Source organism: Taudactylus pleione, unplaced genomic scaffold (genome assembly GCF_031769625.1).
Source record: "Taudactylus pleione unplaced genomic scaffold, aTauple2 ptg000572l, whole genome shotgun sequence".
NCBI lineage: Eukaryota > Metazoa > Chordata > Amphibia > Anura > Myobatrachidae > Taudactylus > Taudactylus pleione.
The window spans coordinates 1,774,483-1,794,331 of NW_028284974.1; the positions used below are offsets into that span (position 1 = coordinate 1,774,483).

General features: G+C 41.7%; 1 protein-coding gene across 5 annotated transcripts in view; it reads left to right on the forward strand.

Annotated features, from left to right (window-relative positions):
• GRIK5 (glutamate ionotropic receptor kainate type subunit 5) overlaps positions 1-19,849 on the forward strand; it is a 344,326-nt gene that overhangs the window by 182,016 nt on the left and 142,461 nt on the right. For all 5 annotated transcript variants that reach the window (XM_088453192.1, XM_088453187.1, XM_088453185.1 and 2 more), the window contains one exon: positions 19,446-19,610. In XM_088453192.1, the coding sequence (XP_088309318.1) occupies positions 19,446-19,610 (165 nt within the window). The remainder of the gene's footprint in view (positions 1-19,445; positions 19,611-19,849) is intronic.

Consider the following 19,849-nt stretch of genomic DNA (forward strand, 5'->3'; position numbering starts at 1 on the left):
GCTTCAGCAGCTCTTCACTGCTCCTTTAGCGCTGACGAACTCCTCCCCGCAGCCTCCTACTGGCTAGTATAAGCCTGCGTAAGTGGGCAAAGCAATGATGCAAAGAGCAGTTATTAGCTCGCCGTGGCCATCTTGGATTTGTGCCATGGCTTGCCGCGATTGGCTCGCTCATGGCACCATTTGCCAAATGTGCAACTGTGATTTCAGTGTTCTGAATCTCTCCAGATTCAGGCCTGCCGCTGGGCTTGTGGGCCCCACAACTGCTGTCCCCGAGATTCAGGCCTGCCAACATGCTGGAGATCTCTGCCATGCTCCGCTGCATCGGTGGACAGGGCCTGAGTCTCTCTGGGGGTCTCCATGGGCCCCGCACATTAGCCTTAGCATAAAGTCACTGACGCACCTACGTCAAAAGATTCTAACACTGTCGCAGCAGCATGCAGTAGTGCCAAAGTCTAATAGATTAAAAACAAACATGGCCGCCTCTATGGTAGCGTTCCAGGACTTAAATGAAAAGAAAGTTTTGAATACATTGAACTGTGTGGGTTCTCGCATGTGAAGCTGGCAGCTTTCCATTAATAGAAGGGTCATGTTCGATAAGTAAATGTGGTGATGATTGCCTGCTGCCCATGTTATAGGCGTAATGAGAAAGGAACCTTGAAGATATTCCTATAATTATGCTGCAACAGCGGAGGAGGAGGCTGCGCGGAAAGGTTATTACAAAGGTGGGGGCATCTTTTATATGTTTTGTGTTCGCCTGCGCCGCTCATAAAAGCTGTAATAAAAAGACACACATTTAATACTCTACAATTTGTGAGAATTAACATATCAAAAAATCCAGAAGAAAGAAATGTAATAAATCCTGAATACAGAGAAGAGATGAAAAGCTTCAAAGGATTCGTCAATCCCCCCCCATCCCCCCACATCATCCATCGCTGCTCTCTCCCCACAGAGCACAGGGCTAAATTGGGTCTGCAAGGAATAACCAGGGACATGTCTCATTCATAAATAACTCTTCTGCCATGGCACCTCCGTGATTTACAGTATCTGATCTGCTGGAACCTGCTCAATCAGTGATAGCAAGGCTGAGCGGATAACTGGAGCCGAGAGTTTTCCTATGTCCCTTATCCAATATTAGCATGTTGCAGTAGCTGTATCTGTTGTGGATGTTACAATAACATCAGAGGTGACCGTAGATAATTGTCTCTCTGGGACCTTACCTGCGTTTGTGTGATATAGTTATAGCTTGGGTAAAACTTGGCCTTACCTTCTGTTTGTATTGTGATCCCCTCAATGTACAGCATTGAGTAATATGTTGGTGCTTTATAAATAAGGGATAATAATAAAACATAAAGTGTGTGGGGTGCACACATTCCTTTCGGCTGCATATCACGCTGACTAATTCAGTAGGCCACATACGTGTATGGTCAGTATGCAGGAAAATGAATCACAAAAGGCACGTTTACTATTTACCATGATATGACTTCCCAACTACTCCCAATTAGGCTGAGTGGCTCACAGGATACTATGTAATTAAAACTTTTCCTCTATGCCAATCCAATTATCAGGCATCATGCAGGCGCCATTCCAGTTAACTAAAAAAGCCACAATTGTGACCACAGGCAAATCTATCTTAAAATACTTGTCAGTCAGCAATATTAGCATATGCACCTGATGTAAGACAGGCATACATCACATATACTTATGAACTTTTGATCCCAGTAACATTCCCTTTCTTCTTCCTCATCCCAGTAACACTCCCTTCTTACCTCCTGATCCCAGTAACATTCCCTTTCTTCCTGTTGATCCCAATAACACACCCTTTCTTCTTCCTCATCCCAGTAACACTCACTTCTTACCTCCTGATCCCAGTAACACTCCCTTTCTTCCTGTTGATCCCAATAACACTCCCTTCCCTTCTATATCCTGATACCAATAATACTCCCTTTCTACCATCTGATCCCAGTAACACTCCCTTTCTTAATATTGATCCTAGTAACACTCCTTTTGTTCCTTCTGATCCCAGTAACACTCCATTTCTTCCTTCTGATCCCAGTAACACTCAATTTCTTCTTGTTGATCCCAATAACACACCCTTTCTTCTTTCTCATCCTAGTAACACTCCCTTTCTACCTCCTGATCTCAGTAACACTCCCTTTCTACCTCCTGACCCCAGTAACACTGCCTTTCTTCCTATTGATCCTAGTAACACTCCCTTCTACCTCCTGATACCAATAACACTCCCTTTCTACCCTCTGATCCCAGTAACACTCCCTTTCTTCCTGTTGATCCTAGTAACACTCCTTTTGTTCCTTCTGATCCCGGTAACACTCCCTTTCTTCCTTCTGATCCCAGACCAGTAACACTCCCTTTCCTCTTTCTGATCCCAGTAACACTGCCTTTGTTCCTTCTGATTCCAGTAACACTCCCTTTCTTCCTCCTGATCCCAGTAACTCTCTCTTCCTACCTCCTGATCTCAGTAACGCTCCCTTTCTTCCTGTTGATCCTAGTAACAGTCCTTTTGTTCCTTCTGATCTCAGTAACACTCCCTTTCTTCCTTCTGATCCCAGACCAGTAACACTCCCTTTCTTCCTTCTGATCCCAGTAACACTCCCTTTCTTCCTTCTGATCCCAGTAACACTCCCTTTCTTCCTTCTGATCCCAGTAACACTCCCTTTCTTCCTTCTGATCCCAGAAACAGTCACTTTCTTCCTTCTGATCCCAGTAACACTCCCTTTCTTCCTTCTGATCCCAGTAACACTCCCTTTCTTCCTTCTGATTCCAGTAACACTCCCTTTCTTCCTTCTGATCCCAGTAACACTCCTTTTCTTCCTTCTGATCTCAGTAACACTCCCTTTCTTCCTTCTGATCCCAGTAACTCTCCCTTTCTTCCTTCTGATCCCAGTAACACTCCCTTTCTTCCTTCTGATCCCAGGAACACTCCCTTTCTTCCTTCTGATCCCAGTAACACTCCCTTTCTTCCTTCTGATCCCAGTAACACTCCTTTTCTTCCTTCTGATCTCAGTAACACTCCCTTTCTTCCTTCTGATCCCAGTAACTCTCCCTTTCTTCCTTCTGATCCCAGTAACACTCCCTTTCTTCCTTCTGATCCCAGGAACACTCCCTTTCTTCCTTCTGATCCCAGTAACACTCCCTTTCTTCCTTCTGATCCCAGTAACACTCCTTTTCTTCTTTCTGATCTCAGTAACACTCCCTTTCTTCCTTCTGATCCCAGTAACTCTCCTTTTCTTCCTTCTGATCTCAGTAACACTCCCTTTCTTCCTTCTGATCCCAGTAACTCTCCCTTTCTTCCTTCTGATCCCAGTAACACTCCCTTTCTTCCTTCTGATCCCAGTAACACTCCCTTTCTTCCTTCTGATCCCAGTAACACTCCCTTTCTTCCTTCTGATCCCAGTAACACTCCTTTTCTTCCTTCTGATCTCAGTAACACTCCCTTTCTTCCTTCTGATCCCAGTAACACTCCCTTTCTTCCTTCTGATCCCAGTAACACTCCCTTTCTTCCTATTGATCCTAATAACACTCCCTTCTACCCTCTGATCCCAGTAACACTCCCTTTCTACCCTCTGATCCCAGTAACACTCCCTTTCTACCCTCTGATCCCATTCTTCCTGTTGATCCTAGTAACACTCCCTTTCTTCTTTCTGATCCCAGTAACACTGCCTTTGTTCCTTCTGATCCCAGTAACACTCCCTTTCTTCCTTCTGATCCCAGTAAAGAAACCCTTTTATGCCTCTGTTCCCAGTAATTTCCTTTTTCTCGCTCCTTTTTTTACCTCTCTCAGGGGCCTATTCATCAACACTAAATTAACGTTATTAAGGACATTTTTCCTTAATTACCATTTTTTAGTATTTATTAACACACTTAATGCAGGAGATATCACTGATATCTCCTGGTTAAGTGGATCGGCGTTAATTTCTACACTCCCCATGCTTTAGTATGGGGATGTAGAATTTATGCTATTCATCAAATTCAGAAAATTATGTTTTTTTTGGAATTTGATGGAGTAACGCCACACTCAGATGGCGTACAGTGTGAGATACTTACCTGCTTTAGCATGAGCAGGTCCTCCTCGGCTCCCTCCATCGCTCCCTGGTCCCTCCTCCGGCTCCGGCTGCTGCACTGTGTGTTCTCCCCGCCGCAATGCTGCTGCTGCTGCCAGGAAGCTTCTCCCCTCTGTTCACCGGTGGCACTTGTAAGTGTTTCTTCAATTAACTGTTTATTTACTATAAACAGTTAATTGAAGAAGCACTTACATGTGCCACCGGTGAACATACAGGAGAAGAAGCTTCCCAGCAGAGGCAGCATCATTGCGGCAGTGGGGGGGAACATAGAAAGTAAAAAAAAATAATCTACTTCTATTGCTCTACAGCCCCCTCTGCCCTACCCTCCTATCCCCTTAATGGAGCCTATGACAGCCGGCCGAGAAGGGGGGGTGCAGGGGGCGGAGCCACCCCTGCTGCAGACAGAATAGTGGATGGAGCGGGTGTACCACTCCCACAGCTGCAGCCGGGCAGGTCCAGGAGACAGGCAGGGTATGCACTATGCAGGTAAGGAAAAGTATCTATTTTTGAAAAGCTGTCATCACAAAAATGACAGCTTTTCGGAATAGATACTTATGGAGAGGAGGAATTATGAATTTCTCCGGTAATTAGGTAGAACTCCATGCGAGTTCTAAACCTAATTATCCATCTAATTTTTTAGCAAAGATGAATAGTCCCCTCAGTGACACTCTTATGGGACACTTTTATTGAAGGAACAAAAGCCCTTCTCCTTACCGATCAAAGGATTACCTCTACATATCGCCAACGCTAGACCATACCAGGGAGGTATTACAATGCCTACATAACTAGACCATCTCAGGCCTATTGTTAGCATAACCATTTTTTTTCTTCAAATTTTAATGTCAGCATGGGTCAGTGTGTGTGGGTGTAATTTTCCGACTGAATCCCTTTGGAAATATTCTATTTTGTATTTCTTTCTATACTGAGCAAATCTTTCTCCCGGTGTCTGTACCTACATATAAAACATGAACTCATTTTCATATGGTCTCACTTTATTTGCGTAGCTTTAAGGACCATTCTGGTGTAACTTTCCATATTATCATGTATGAGCAGTCCCGTAGCAAGGTGATTTTCCGCTTTGTGCAAGTCCCGCCTCTGAAAAGATGACGTCATAACGTCACACAAAAGGGGTGAGGCCAATGGAACAGGGAGGAAAAGAAGTGACCTGGGTGTCCTTATCGCCGCTTTAAATTTGACCGCTAATTTACCGAAATCTTACCAGTTTACTACTCTAGAAAGATTTATACCCATTCTTGGAATTCTTGGTGGATACATGCCTGAGCAGAGATAGACAATAAAAAGTTTAATACCGTAGAGCAGAGGTCCTCAAGGCTCCCCAACAGTTCAGGTTTTAGAGATATCCATGGTTGAGCACAGGTGGTGAATTAGTACCTCAGTCATGTTGATTTAACCATCTGTGGTCAACCATGGATATCTCTAAAATCTGAACTGTTGGGGAGCCTTGAGGACCGTGTTTGGGAACCTCTGCCGGAGAGTATATATACAGTTTGCGCTCATCTAACAAAGTGCTTGTCTATCCATGGATAAATAATACTTAAATTTCACTGAATAAAATGGAAATATGTATCTGTAATGCAACATCTGACCTGGGAGCTGTGGATTAAACATTATAGGAGCGGCATATTGACCTAGGAAGTTTGGTGACCGTGCAGTTAGCTACTTATAATGCTATATATAAGGCTGACAACCAAGCTCATAAGAATGCCTAACACCCTCACTGCAGTTATAACTAAAAGAGCATTAACAAATCTTATAATTGCTAACATTCATAAACTGCATGCATTGTGTTTATATTTTCTGTCTGGGCCATAGATAAATATTGCTTTATATATGCTTGATCATTTTTAATTATCCCGTTATACATGCTATATTTTAGAATTATGGGGCCTATTCAAGATGCTAATTATCGAGGTCCGAACGGACCCCGATAATTAACACACTGGCTCGCCGTGGATGCTGGAGCAATTCATCATTGCTCCGGCACTGGGGCAGCTGATTCGAAAATCAGCTGCCCCAGCGAGCGGCTTCACTGCTCCTTTCGGAGCAGTAAATCTCAAAACCATTCCAGGAGACTACCTCATGAAGCTGATTGAGAGAATGCCAAGAGTGTGCAAAGGTGTCATCCAAGCAAAAGGGGACTGTCACGGCCAGGGTTTCTCGGCATGGTGGTCACCGGGTATTACCTGTGAGGTCATTGTGGCGAGGGGTCTCTGGCAGTGGTGCTGGTGTTTGGCAAGGGGCATTGGCTGCGCATGGTTCTGTGCGGGCACATTGTCACTGAGGCCTGGTGGTGTTTTCGTTCCGTTTGGCATGGGTGCCGCCATCTTGCCTCAGGTCGTGTGATTCAAGCTGTCCAATCTGGTGGGTCATGTGCTCTTTCCAGCCAGTCACAGCGTGGCACCTGGTATTTAGGAAGGTCCAGAGCCTTCATTCATTGCCAGTGCAATGTGTTTCTCAGCTGCGGCTGAGGAGTACCTGTGCCTTACCTGTCTGCCTGGAAGCGCTACTAGCCTGTTACCTTGCCTGCTCCAAACCTGCTGGACTCGCCCTGCACCCTCCATCTACCTTTCCCCTGATTGAGTACCTGAACTTGCTGTTTCCCTGCACCTTGCCTCACACTCTAACTCCCAGCTGGACTTCATTACCTCTGCCTGCACTTCCTTACAGCTCACCATACCTGCATACTGGACATTTCCTGCCTGTCACTATCTGGACATTCTCCCATTTGCTTCACCACAGTTATCAAGTGCACTTTAGTGCTAAACCTGGACTTTTTCTTTTGCCATTCCCATGTCTGCTAAATCACTTATTAAAAACTCCACCTTTTTATTTAAATCTGCTTCTGTGTCTGCTCCTATCACCACCCCAGGTCCACAACAAACCCAGACCTTCACAGGGGCTACTATATAAAACATATTTTGATTTGTTTAACACTTTTTTTGTTTAAAACATAATTCCATATGTGTTCTTTCATAGTTTTGATGTCTTCAGAATTAATCTACTATGTTGAAAATAATTTAAATAAACAAAAAACATTGGATGAGAAGGTGCGTCCAAACTTTTGACTGGTACTGTATATATATTTCACCTGTAATTGTAAAAATTAAGTGTTTGGGCCATTCATCATGAAGGCAAAGCAGGAGATATAACAGATATCTCCTACTTACCTTCCTCTTGTGGAATGCCTGCTATCCCCATACACTAGTATGGGTCAGAATTCATCAAGTGCCGTTTCTATGCCCACAAAAGGGCGAGAACACAAAGGTCCGCAAGCTTATCATGGCTCCTATGTGTTAACGGGCAAACTATCCTATTATTTCACCCGAATTAATAGGATAGGGAGAAAAAAAATATCGTCGATAATCGGCGAAAAATCCCCGTTTTTTTTGCTGATCGCGGGGATCAATTAGTGCCCGAGCAGTTTTCAGGGCTAATTGGATATGGCCCTTAATCTACTATGTTGAAAATGATTTAAATAAACAAAAACCATTGAAGGAGGAGGTGTGTCCAAACTTTTGACTGGTAATGTGTGTATATATATATATATATATATATATATATATATATATATATATATTACAAGTGAAAGATCAATAAGCGCCACCTGGATTCAATTTATACAAAAACACAATCTTAATGATGACTAATTGCACTTTCCCATCTGGTTCTGGGTGTCAGCTAACACAAGAGGTATAAATAGCAGTGGTGATCTGCTATTAAGTGAAAGGATATTTAAAAGGAGACTTATAGGGGTATTCAATATGGGAGCGAAAACTTCGTTTTTGCGTTAATATCGCACCTATGACGTCATTATCGCAGGTTTTAGTTTTACACCGTATTAAATTTCAAAGACTTTTCGCAGGTTCGAAAAGTCTTTGATAAAAAACGGGGATAACTTTTCACCATTGAATAGGTGTCGAAAAAAAGTGCAGAATTGGGGTTTAGGGGTGCAGGCTTAAAAAAAATAGCCTGCACCCCTGGGAATGACATTTAAAAAAGAACTGTGTCAAAAAAAGTTTAAAAAAAAAAATAGGGACACCCCAAAAAATTAATTTTAAAATTGGGGTGAAAAAAAAAAATGGAAAAAAATTGTTTAACAATAGGGAAATAGGTTCAGGGCTATTCTGAAGTATGCGGCAGGTGTTTTCTAGAATAGATTTATAGCGGCATGTGCACGATTGCAGAATTTTTAAAAACTTACTTTAGGGACATCAAAATATGCTAGCACCCATTTTCATGTACCCCAAATTTGATGGGACCACTTAAAAAAACAAAAAAAAATAACCTAAGTGCTCTTCTGCAACACTTCTTCCATGTCGGGAAAAAACACCTGCTGCGGATATTTAAACCCCCGACTTTCATTTAGAGGCTAAAACGGGGGTACCCATAGTGATCCCCCATGTTTTTACAACTTTAGGGGGGTCCTACAATTTTTTTAAGGAAAAATTCGTAACTTTATGCAAATCCAACTTCGCAGGCTCCCGTTTTCGTTAATTTCATATTGAATACGGGGATAAGCGGGCGCGCGCCCGATACTTTAAGGTAAAAGCTCCGATATGAAACGTAAACTTCGACAGCGAAGTTTACGTTTCATATTGAATACCCCTCTTAGTATATAGCGACTGCAGTGCTTAAATATAAGTGATATAATAGGTGTTTAAATGTGTTTATATGGCAAATCAATCAATAAATAGGTAAAAATACAATTTTTTTTTTTAAATATTACCTGTGCAATTAATAAAGTGTATAATATACAACCGTGAATATATTTCACATGAAAAAGTATCAAAATTAATACTATTAAACCTCCGTGGATGTACTGAGCATGAACCTTATTTTGAAATTAAAAAGGGAAATACCTTATATACACAAACATTTTTATTTAAGCTAAAAATATTTTTTTTTTAATAAAAATGGACAAGATATAAAAACATACATATATAAAGAATTCAGATATTTAAAAGAGAAATCAGATATTTAAAAGAGAAATCTCATAATAGACATATTAAATATTTCAAGTACAAGATGTGCAAACAATGGTAAAGTGCCAAATGCTTATCTTGTTTCAGGCAAGTTCATATAGGGCAGGTATGGAGCAACTCAATAGCAGCGCTTATCATTTCTTAAGCTGCATACACACACAACGATTTTGTTACCAAAGATTTTATGAACGATTTTCCGTCAGATTATCTGTCAGATTATTTATCAGATTTTTTAAAGTGTAATGAACGATTTTTATGAACTACAAACGATTTTTGCATATTCCCTTAATGAAAACCGTTGAGTTGACAAGTCTGACTGAACTACAAACTACAAACGTGAACGCACATGAACAATAATCGTTCATCGTTTGACTCAGAAAGTGAACGATTTTTTCAAACGATTATCGTTAAATGATATCGTTTAACGATAATCGTTTGAAAAAATCGTTCAATGGTTCAAAAAATCGTTGTGTGTGTATGCAGCTTTATGGAGCGTACACACGGTCAGATTTGTCAGACTTGTCAGATTTGTCAGATGAACGATTGAACGATTAAACGATCTGAACGATTTGAACGATTTGAACGATTTGAACGATTGAACGATTTGAACGATTGAACGATTGAACGATTTTTGACTGCATTAAAATGAATGGAATCGTCCAAGTCTGACTGCAAACCCATCAGATGTCAGAAATCGTTATCTGACCATCGGGAACGCGCATCGTTGATCGTCCATCGTTCAGGCATGTCAGATATGAACGATTTTCCTTCAGATATGAACGACTGAACGATTTTTAAATCGTTATCGTTCATATCTGAAGGAAAAATCTGATCGTGTGTATGCACCATTAGTTATATGTGACTCGGTTGCAAGATTCCAAGTCTTGCTAATGTAAGCGCAGCAGCTGAGTGCTGTTTATATTTTTAAATTGGACATTTTGCATCGCGCCTATTTTTCTTTTGATTGGTTTTTGCTTGGTTCATCTGTTGTGTGTCTGGTCTTATGACCTGTTGCAGAACGTGTCTCTGTACTAGCATTAAACAATAACATTCTTGTTTACCAGTGTATCGTTACTGTTGTTTACTAGTCTTTAGTTCTAACTCTTGTCTTTGGCTTGAATTAGTACACTTTTATTTGCCAGTTTTTTTTTTTTACATAAATTCTTTAACAATTGGGTTCCCAGTTGGCAGCCTATATAGTACATTAACAATGGACAGTTTGCCCATTATTTGCTGCAGACTGTCCTTCTCATGTAACGACACACTCTTTTACAGACTTATGTAACAAAACATTTATTTTTTTCCATGATCACATAATGGTATGATTTCTATCAGTCTTTTCTGTAAGGTGTTATTCTGTTATTATTTTTGTTCATGATTTCTATCAATCTTGGGCAGCACTCTGTCACCTCCATGTTATACAACATGTTATCAAACACTCAGCTACAGTAGCGCTAAAGCACTCACTATTAATGATCATGTACAATAATAAAGCACTCACTATTAATGATCATGTACAATAATAAAGCACTCACTATTAATGACCATGTACAATAATAAAGCACTCGCTCTGTCATTCTCATGTAATAAAACATTCAATGTGAATCTTCGGGTGGTCCCCTAGACCCCAGGAAGCGTGGGAGATATGGGGAGTGTAATCCAGGAATCACTGGTCCTTGACATGGGGCAAATATAACGCCAGTCACTTTGAATCATGTCGTTTTAGCCCCATCCCTTTCACCATGGACCTCGATTCGTGGCATGATGCCTAACGATGTGAAGTGTCTGTCCACGCCCCCTCAGTGATCACCTACTTCTCTCTGGGGGAGGGGGGGGGGTCAATTTACTAAAATGGGAGTTCTATTTAAATAAGTGATGTTGCCCATAGAAACCAATCAGATTCTACTTCTCATTTATCTAGCACATTCTACCTGGAATCTGATTAGTTGCTATGGGCAACACCACTTCTTAAGAGAACTCCCATCTTAGTAAATTTGCCCCTGGGTGTGAGGAGAAAAGTCAGCAAGTAGAAATAAAGCACTCACTATGTCAATCTGATGAAATAAGCACTTGGGTATCTATTATTCTCATGCAAAAAGCATTAAATATATCACTCTTATGTAATAAAGCACTCACTATGTCATTCTAATATAATAATCATTCACTATGTCATTCTCATATAATAAAGCATTTAATATGTCATCATGTAATAAAGCATTCAACTTAATATGTCATCATGTAATAAAGCATTCAACATAACATTCTCATTTAATAAAGCATTTAATATGTCATTCTCATATAATTAATCACTTACTCTGTCATTCTCATTTAATAAATCACTCAAAATATCAAACTTGTCTAATAATGCACCAACTATGTTTTTCCCATGTAATAAAGCACTCACACTGTCATTCCCCTGTAATAAATTATCCACAATGTCATTCTCATGTAATACAGCACACACACTCTCATTTCTCATGTAATAAATCACTCACGCTGTCATACTCATGTAATAAATCACCCACTATATCATTCTCATGTAATAAAAAAAATCACCCACTATGTCATTCTCATATAAAAAAGCACTCACACTGTCATTCTCCTGTAATAAATCACCCACTACTGTATGTCATTCTCATATTAAAAAAACACACTGTCATTCTCATGTAATACAGCACACACACTTTCATTATCATGTAATAAAGCACTCACTATGTCATTCTAATGTAATAAAGCACTCACCATGTCATTCTCATGTAATAAAGCACTAACACTGTCATTCTCATGTAATACAGTACACACACTGTAATTTCTCATGTAATAAATCACTCACGCTGTCATACTCATATAATAAATCACCCACTATATCATTCTCATGTAATAAATCACCCACTATGTCATTCTCATATAAAAAAGCACTCACACTGTCATTCTCATGTAATAAAGCAATCACCATGTAATTATGATGTAATAAATCACCAACTGTCATTCTGATATTAAATAAAACATCAACTATGTCATTATAATATAATAAAGCACTCACACTATCATTCTCATGTAATACAGCACACACACACTGTCGTTCTCATGTAATACAGCACACACACTGTCATTTCTCATGTAATAAATCACTCACGCTGTCATACTCATGTAATTAATCACCCACTATATAATTCTCGTGTAATAAATCACTCACTATGTTATTCTCATATAGGGGCCTATTCATCAACACTAAAATAAAGTTTTTAAGGACATTTTCCTTAATTAACGTCATTTTAGTATTCATGAAGATACTTAACACAGGATATTTCACTGATATCTCCTGGTTAAGTCCCCCTGCTTTAATTTCCACACTCCCCATACATTAGTATGGGGATATGGAAATTAGGCTATTCATCAAATTCCGAAAATTATGTATTTTCGGAGTTTGATGGTGTTACCATATGCCACTGTGAGGTGGCGAATAGCAGGTAACACTTACCTGCTTTCAGCTGGGCATGTCCCCCGGCATCTTCCTCCATCGCTCTGGCCTCTCCTCTGGCTCAGTCTGCTAAGCTGTCATGTGTTCTCCCCAGCAGAACACAATAAAGTTTAGAAAGAAAAAAAAAAAAGTTTTTTTTTTTTTCTAAACTACTGAGTTCTGCTGGGGAGAACACATGACAGCATAGCAATACATGGTAATACAGCACTGACACACTGTCATTCTCATGTAGTACAGTAACAGCACACACACTGTCATTCTCATGTAATACAGCACACACTGTCATTCTCATGTAATACAGTGCTCACATACTGTCATTCTCATGTAATACAGCACTCACACTGTCATCCTCATGTAATACAGCACTCACACTGTCATCCTCATGTAATACAGCACACACTGTCATTCTCATGTAATAAAGCACTCACACTGTCATTCTCATGTAATACAGCACTCACACTGTCATCCTCATGTAATACAGCACACACTGTCATTCTCATGTAATACAGCACTCACACTGTCATTCTCATGTAATACAGCACTCACACTGTCATTCTCATGTAATACAGTACACACACCGTCATTCTCATGTAATAAAGCACTCACTGTCATTCTCATAAAATGAAGCAATCACTTAAAGCTGACACAAAATATTGTTACATTCTTAATAAGATCTTTTTAATAGTATAATGTAGAAAAAAGTTACATTTGATCCAATACATTTGGAAAAAAATATTCAGTCTCCTTTTAGGTTTAGCATGTATGCTATTGGGTCTTGCTTGGATTGTATTTGTACCTAGAGACTTTGGTGCTGGCTATGAGTTTGACAGGTGTGGTATAAGAATGGAAAGGGTCCGTGTGCAGTCCCCATGCGCCCCCTCTCTCTCACGGATGCAATTGCAGAGTAGACTCTTGCAGTGTGCCAGTGTTTAACGCGCATGCGCAGAACGCCAGGACCATGTTCTCGGTGATTTCTCTACTGCGCATGGGCAAATCTTTCAGAAAATGGTGAGGCACCATTTTCTTGATTATTTCTGCAGAGCTGGCGCCGGACTCCGGAATGGTAAGTATAATGTATGGGCGCACCCATTATAGTTACTCCTATTGGTGGGAGCAAAGCAAAAAAAGCCAGTAACTTTGCATCTTGGTAAAGCCATGCTGCACTGCACGTGCGGCACATATAGATTGTGCAGATATTTAGCTGTGAGAGGGGCGTGTCCAACTTCTGACCCAAATTGCAGTGTAAAAGTAAAGCTATCCAGCATTTATGGGCTACAAGCTAAAGCAGCCAGTATTTATCCTGCATGCAATTTGCTCACAAAGACTGCTGTCATACGTGTATTATGTGATGCCCATATCTCAGAATACCTCCAGTCCAAAACACGGTAATATTTCTAGTTCACGTGTACCTACAAATGCAAATACCTATAGCCCAGCTACGGTGTTATCTAATAATATAAAGACATAGTATAAAACACCTAATAAGTGACCTTTATTATGGAATCCTTATTCTACTTTATTTTATCTAGTTCTATAACTGTTATATAAATGGTTAGTTTTATAAAGGACCATGTACCTGTATGGATGTACACAAGGGAAGGTGTTTGTAGCAACATTTGTATAAGCTCACAGATGGGCGGCCGCCAATAGATGCCACTGTGTTTGCATATGTGCGTGACTCAGAATCAGGCCCTTGAACACAGAATTTTGAACGTTTCTCCAGCGATGTTTGGTCTTCAAAATTTTCCTGTGTATTGTTTGTTCTGCCTGGAATTGTCCTATATTACTCCAAACACTCTAAAAAGCTGTATGAATTGATACTGAAGTCATCTCATCTCTATTTATATGCTAAATGTGATATTGACAAATACAGCTTCAAATAGAATCAATGCATCGCTGGAACCTCAGTCTTCTGCAGAACAGCCGTTTTTGCTGCAAAATTTGACTTGTACAAAAATCTGCCACAATTTTGCTAATTTCTGCTGATACTGAAATACTTCTATCTATCTATCTATCTATCTATCTATCTATCTATCTATCTATCCCATAGCCATCTATCTATCTGTCTATCTCATATCTATCTATCTCATATATATCTATTTATCTCATATCTATTTATCTATCTATATATCCACCCCATATCTATCTATCTATCTATCTATCTATCTATCTATCTATCTATCTATCTATCTATCTATCTATCTATCTATCTCATATATATCTATTTATCTCATATCTATCTATCTATCTATCTATCTATCTATCTATCTATCTATCTATCTATCTATCTATCTATCTATCTCATATCTATCTATCTATGGGGCCTATTCATTAAACATTAAAATTCTCTGGAGATAATTAGCTTTAGAACTCTCATGGAGTTCTAGCTAATTATAGGTGGAATTCATCATTCCACCTCTCCATAAGTATCTATTCCGAAAAGCTGTCATTTTTGCGATGACAGCTTTTCGGGAAATAGATACTTTTCCCTGCCTACACTACCTTATCGCAGCTGTAATCAGTACTGCGCATGCGCTGTTACATCTGTAAAACCAGCGCATGCGCAGCACTGCCTACAGATGCGTTAAGTTTCGTACCCCCCCGATCCCCCCCACCCCCCTCCGCTCACCTTCTCCCCCCCCGACTTACCTGTCCGCGCAGCAGCCTCCGGCGACGTCCTGCTGGTCTGTCATGTGGTTTCCCAGCAAACCACATGACAGATTAGAAAAACATTTTTTTTTCTTTTTCTAAACTTTCTTGTGCTCTGCTGGGGAGCACACATGACAGACCAGCCTCCGGAGCCTGAGGACGGAGCAGAGCGCCGGAGGGACTCGTAGGGGGACCTGCACACGCTGATACAGGTAAGTGGATTCTGCTATTCGCCACCTCACAGTGGCGAATAGTAACTGCATCAAATTCCGAAAATTTATAATTTTCGGAATTTGATGAATACCACAATTTCCACATCCCCATACTAATGTATGGGGAGTGTGGAAATTAACGCAGGGGAACTTAGCAAGGAGATATCTGTGATATCTCCTGTGTTAAGTCTGTTCATGAAAACCAAAATAACGTTATTTAAGGAAAATGTCCTTAAAAACGTTACTTTAGTGTTGATGAATAGGCCCCTATACATCTATCTATCCCATATCTATCTATCTATCTATCTATCTATCTATCTATCTATCTATCCATCTATCCCATATCTATCTATCTACAGCTGGGGTGGCCAACCCATGGCTCTTTATGTTTTGTGATGCGGCTTCCCCCACTGGAACTGTTAACGCTGACCTCTGAGGCTAAAGGGGCACAAATACAGTGGGCACTGCATAAGGGGCAAAACTACAGGTGGCACTACTTTAAGAGCACTACATAAGGGGCACAAAAACAGTATTTTCAATAGGCTGGGCTCGCCCCCCGTGTGACTAAAAATGGGTCTGTGACACAAGGTCATGCTTCTGCAAGTGTCATACCAAAGGCGTGCGCATAAAAATGGGGCTTGGCCTTGTGACCGCCTTCTGCACCCATATGCTATCGGCTCTTTAGGTTGTTTACAGATATTTTATCTATCTATCCCATAGTTATTTACAGTATCTATCTATCTATCTATCTATCTATCTATCTATCTATCTATCCCATATCTATTTACAGTATATCTATCTATCTGTTAGGATCTGCAGTTAGCAGATCATCTTGCTTGCATTTTATCCTGTCTTGTCTGTGTTAGCTCAAAGCCTGTCAGTCCTGTCTGTCTGTGTGCTGATCTCATGTGTTCATTAATTAACTGTCTGTGTGCAGTATCAGCTGCACACAGTTAATTGTCTTGTCTGTGTGCATAGGCCAGGTGCACACTGGTCTGTCATTAGGGAGGTTGCAGAGCTTGCTCTGATTGGACCCTGTATCTGTAAAATTACAGCTAGCCCTTTATTCCATGCCGGTGATAGAGTTTCACATGGTTCCAGTTCTGGCATTGTCTCCTGTACCCAGTATAGCTGCCAGTGGTGTCATCTGGGCGGCACTGTTTGCTTACCATCTATTTGCCATTTGTTTCACCCAGGTGGCACAGGCCGCAATCCAGCGTACTCAGTGCACAAGACAGTGTACTCACGCTTGTCTCAACCCGGTGGCACAGGTCACAGTCCAGCATCCTCAGTGCACAAGCCAGTGTACTTGCACTTGTGTTAACCGGGCGGCACAGGCCGCAATCCAGCGTCCTCAGTGCACAAGCCAGTGTACTTGCGAATTGTGTCAACTTGGCGGCACAAGTCGTAATCCAGCATACTTCCTCCAGTCATCTGTTACAGCAGCCATCCAAGACACTTCCAGCCCCTAAGGCTGCTACCAGCCCATAGGCCGCATCTCATCTTCAGGCCCACAGGCCACAGCCAGCCAAGGCACTTCCAGCCCTCAAGGCTGCTACTGGCCCGAAGGCCGCATCTCATCCCACTGGTCCAGGCTTCAGCCACACTAGCCATATCAGCCACACTAGCCATATCAGCGGTTTACGCTACTACACAGCCACATCAAGCCAAGTTTATACCAGCCCTCAAGGCGGGACAATACCCTATGAAGTCTTACCCCAGGCTTAACATTATCACCGGCCGTAAATATATTTTTTCTTTTGCAGGGTATTATTGTGGTCCTCAATCATGGAGCCTGGTCAGAATCCGGCTCAGATTCTGGCTGCCCAAATCCAGGTATTAACTCAGAAGGTGCAGGAATTTTCCCTCCATGTGGAGGAGACTCATGGTGCCACCGCTCCCATTATCAGTGAACCAAAATTAAATTTGCCTGACCGGTTCTCCGGAAACCGGAAGGATTTTCTGAACTTCAGAGAGAGCTTTAATCTCTATTTCAGACTCAGGCCCAGGTCCTCGGGTTCTGAGAACCAACAAGTAGGCATAATAATTTCTCTACTACAGGGTGATCCATAAACCTTGGCCTTTGGTCTTCCCTCATCCAATCCGGCCTTACAGACAGCTGAAGCATTTTTTACTGCTTTAGGGTTGCTCTACGACGGCCCGGATAAGGCGGCCATGGCGGAGGCAAGTCTTAGGTCACTATAGCAAGAGAATAGAGCTACAGAAGATTATTGTACGGAGTTCCGTAAGTGGGCTGTCGATGCAGGATGGAACGATCCAGCCTTACGGAGCCAGTTTCATTGGGGTTTATCAGACAAAATGAAGGATATCCCGGTCCAGTATGCTGCCCCGAGTTCCCTGGACGACCTCATGAACTTGGCTATTTGTATCGACTGACGGCTTCGGGAACGCTGAGTAGAGAAGAAGTTACTTTCTCAACCCCTTCGATCTACTTTGTGGATGGCTCAGTCCGACTAGAAAGAACCCATGCAGTTTGGAGCATTTGTCTTCCGCCAGAAGAGAAACGTAGAAGATGCTCATTGGGTTTATGCCTTTACTGCAGTGGTAGAAGTCATGTTGCCCAGCTCTGTCCTTTGAAGTCGGGAAAAGACAGGGTCTAGGTGAACGAGGGGATGTTCATCTAGGACTTGCATCCATCTCCCTAGAAAATTCTGTTCTGATAACCGCAGTTATCTACCGAGCACGCAGGTCTCCGTCTCTGCATTTGTTGATAGTGGTGCAGCGGATAATTTCATGGACATGTCCTTTTTTCCAAACTTTAGGTCTGACCCCGCTGTCATTATCCACTCCTGTGACTGTGATTGGACTGGATGGAACCAGTCTTTCCGAGAGCCCAGTGCTCTTTCGGACTCCCCCTTTGCAGCTGTCGGTTGGGGTCCTACATCGTGAGGAACTGTCGTTTCTCTTCCAGCCACGTTAAGTGTCTGTCCCTGTGCTTTATTTATTGTCATGCCAAAGCAGACTCTTATCGGGAATTGGACTCATTTGAAATTAAAAAATGAAATGGGAAACGGTAAAAACAAGGCAAAAACTGAAACTTTGTATCAGTACACCTAAACCTTTCTTGACAAATGCTCTATATCAGTGGTTCTGAAACTCGTCATCAGGACCCCACACAGTTCATGTTTTCCAGGTCACCCAGCAGGTGCACAGGTGTAGTCATTACTCACTGACATATTTTAAAAGGTCCACAGGTAGAACTAATTATTTCATTTGTGATTCTGTGAGGAGGGAATCGGTATGTAATACCGCTGGCCGCATGGCCGGCAGTTCAAATCCTGGCATCGTCAGGCCGACAGAGGAAGAGATCCCGGCAGCGGCAGCCCGACAGCGCTGGAAATCCCGATCGTCTCCAGGTAAGTACTACCTAACCTAACCTACCCCCCTAACCCTCCCTTAGGGGTGCCTAATCCTAACCTCCCCCCAAGTGTCTAACCCTAATTCCCCCTCTAAGTGCCTAAACCTAACCCCCCCCCTTCCCCGCTGCCTAAAATCACACAAGCACTGGCTGTATAGCTGAATGGGGAGATTTCCAGAATAGTACCTAATCTTTATCACTCGGTATTTTAGTATAATGTTTTATGTAGCAGTTGAGTGGCACTTAGCGATATAATAATAGTAAATTATGCCAATAAGAAATTTTGTATCACCAAAATAAACCGACAGAAAATAAATGATGCTTCTTGAGACTGATAGTGGAGTATTAGGACACACCAATCGGTATTACAGCGTGCACGGACACTAAAGGTGGGCGCCTCAGTCCTTGCACATTCCACCGTACGGATGCACACAAAGGAAGGAGTTTGTAGTGACATTTGTATACTGTCGCAGACGGGTGACCACCAATAGACTCTGCTGTGTGCTCTCAGAAGCAGGCCCATAGTCTATCTGCACTCTCTCCTCTTGTGTTATTGTCTCCTCTTCCTGTTTCTGGCTGTAATCTCTGCCTGCCTCTATTTTATATATACCTAACAGTGATAATGTGTCTCTTTATCCGCAGCTGCAATTCTCGACGATCAGACTGTTTGTGGTCGGGGAGAAAGGTTGGCGTTAGCACTTGCCCGTGAGCATATCAATAGCCACACGCAAGGAGTGTCCAGCGGTCGTGTGGAGGTGGAGATCTTCGAGCTGCAGAAAGACAGTCAGTACGAGACTACAGATACAAGTGAGTGCCTGATAATGTCCCTAAAGCAGGGGTTCCCAAAAACAGTCTTCAACGCACACTAACAGTCCAGGTTTTAAGGATAGCCATACTTGAGCACAGGCAACATAATTAGTACATCAGTTATTTTGATTAAACCATCTGTGCTTTAGCATGGATATCACCAAAACCAGGACTGTTAGTGTGCCTTGAGGACCGAGGTTGGGAATCACTGCCCTAAAGAGCCAAAGGTGATTTTAGTC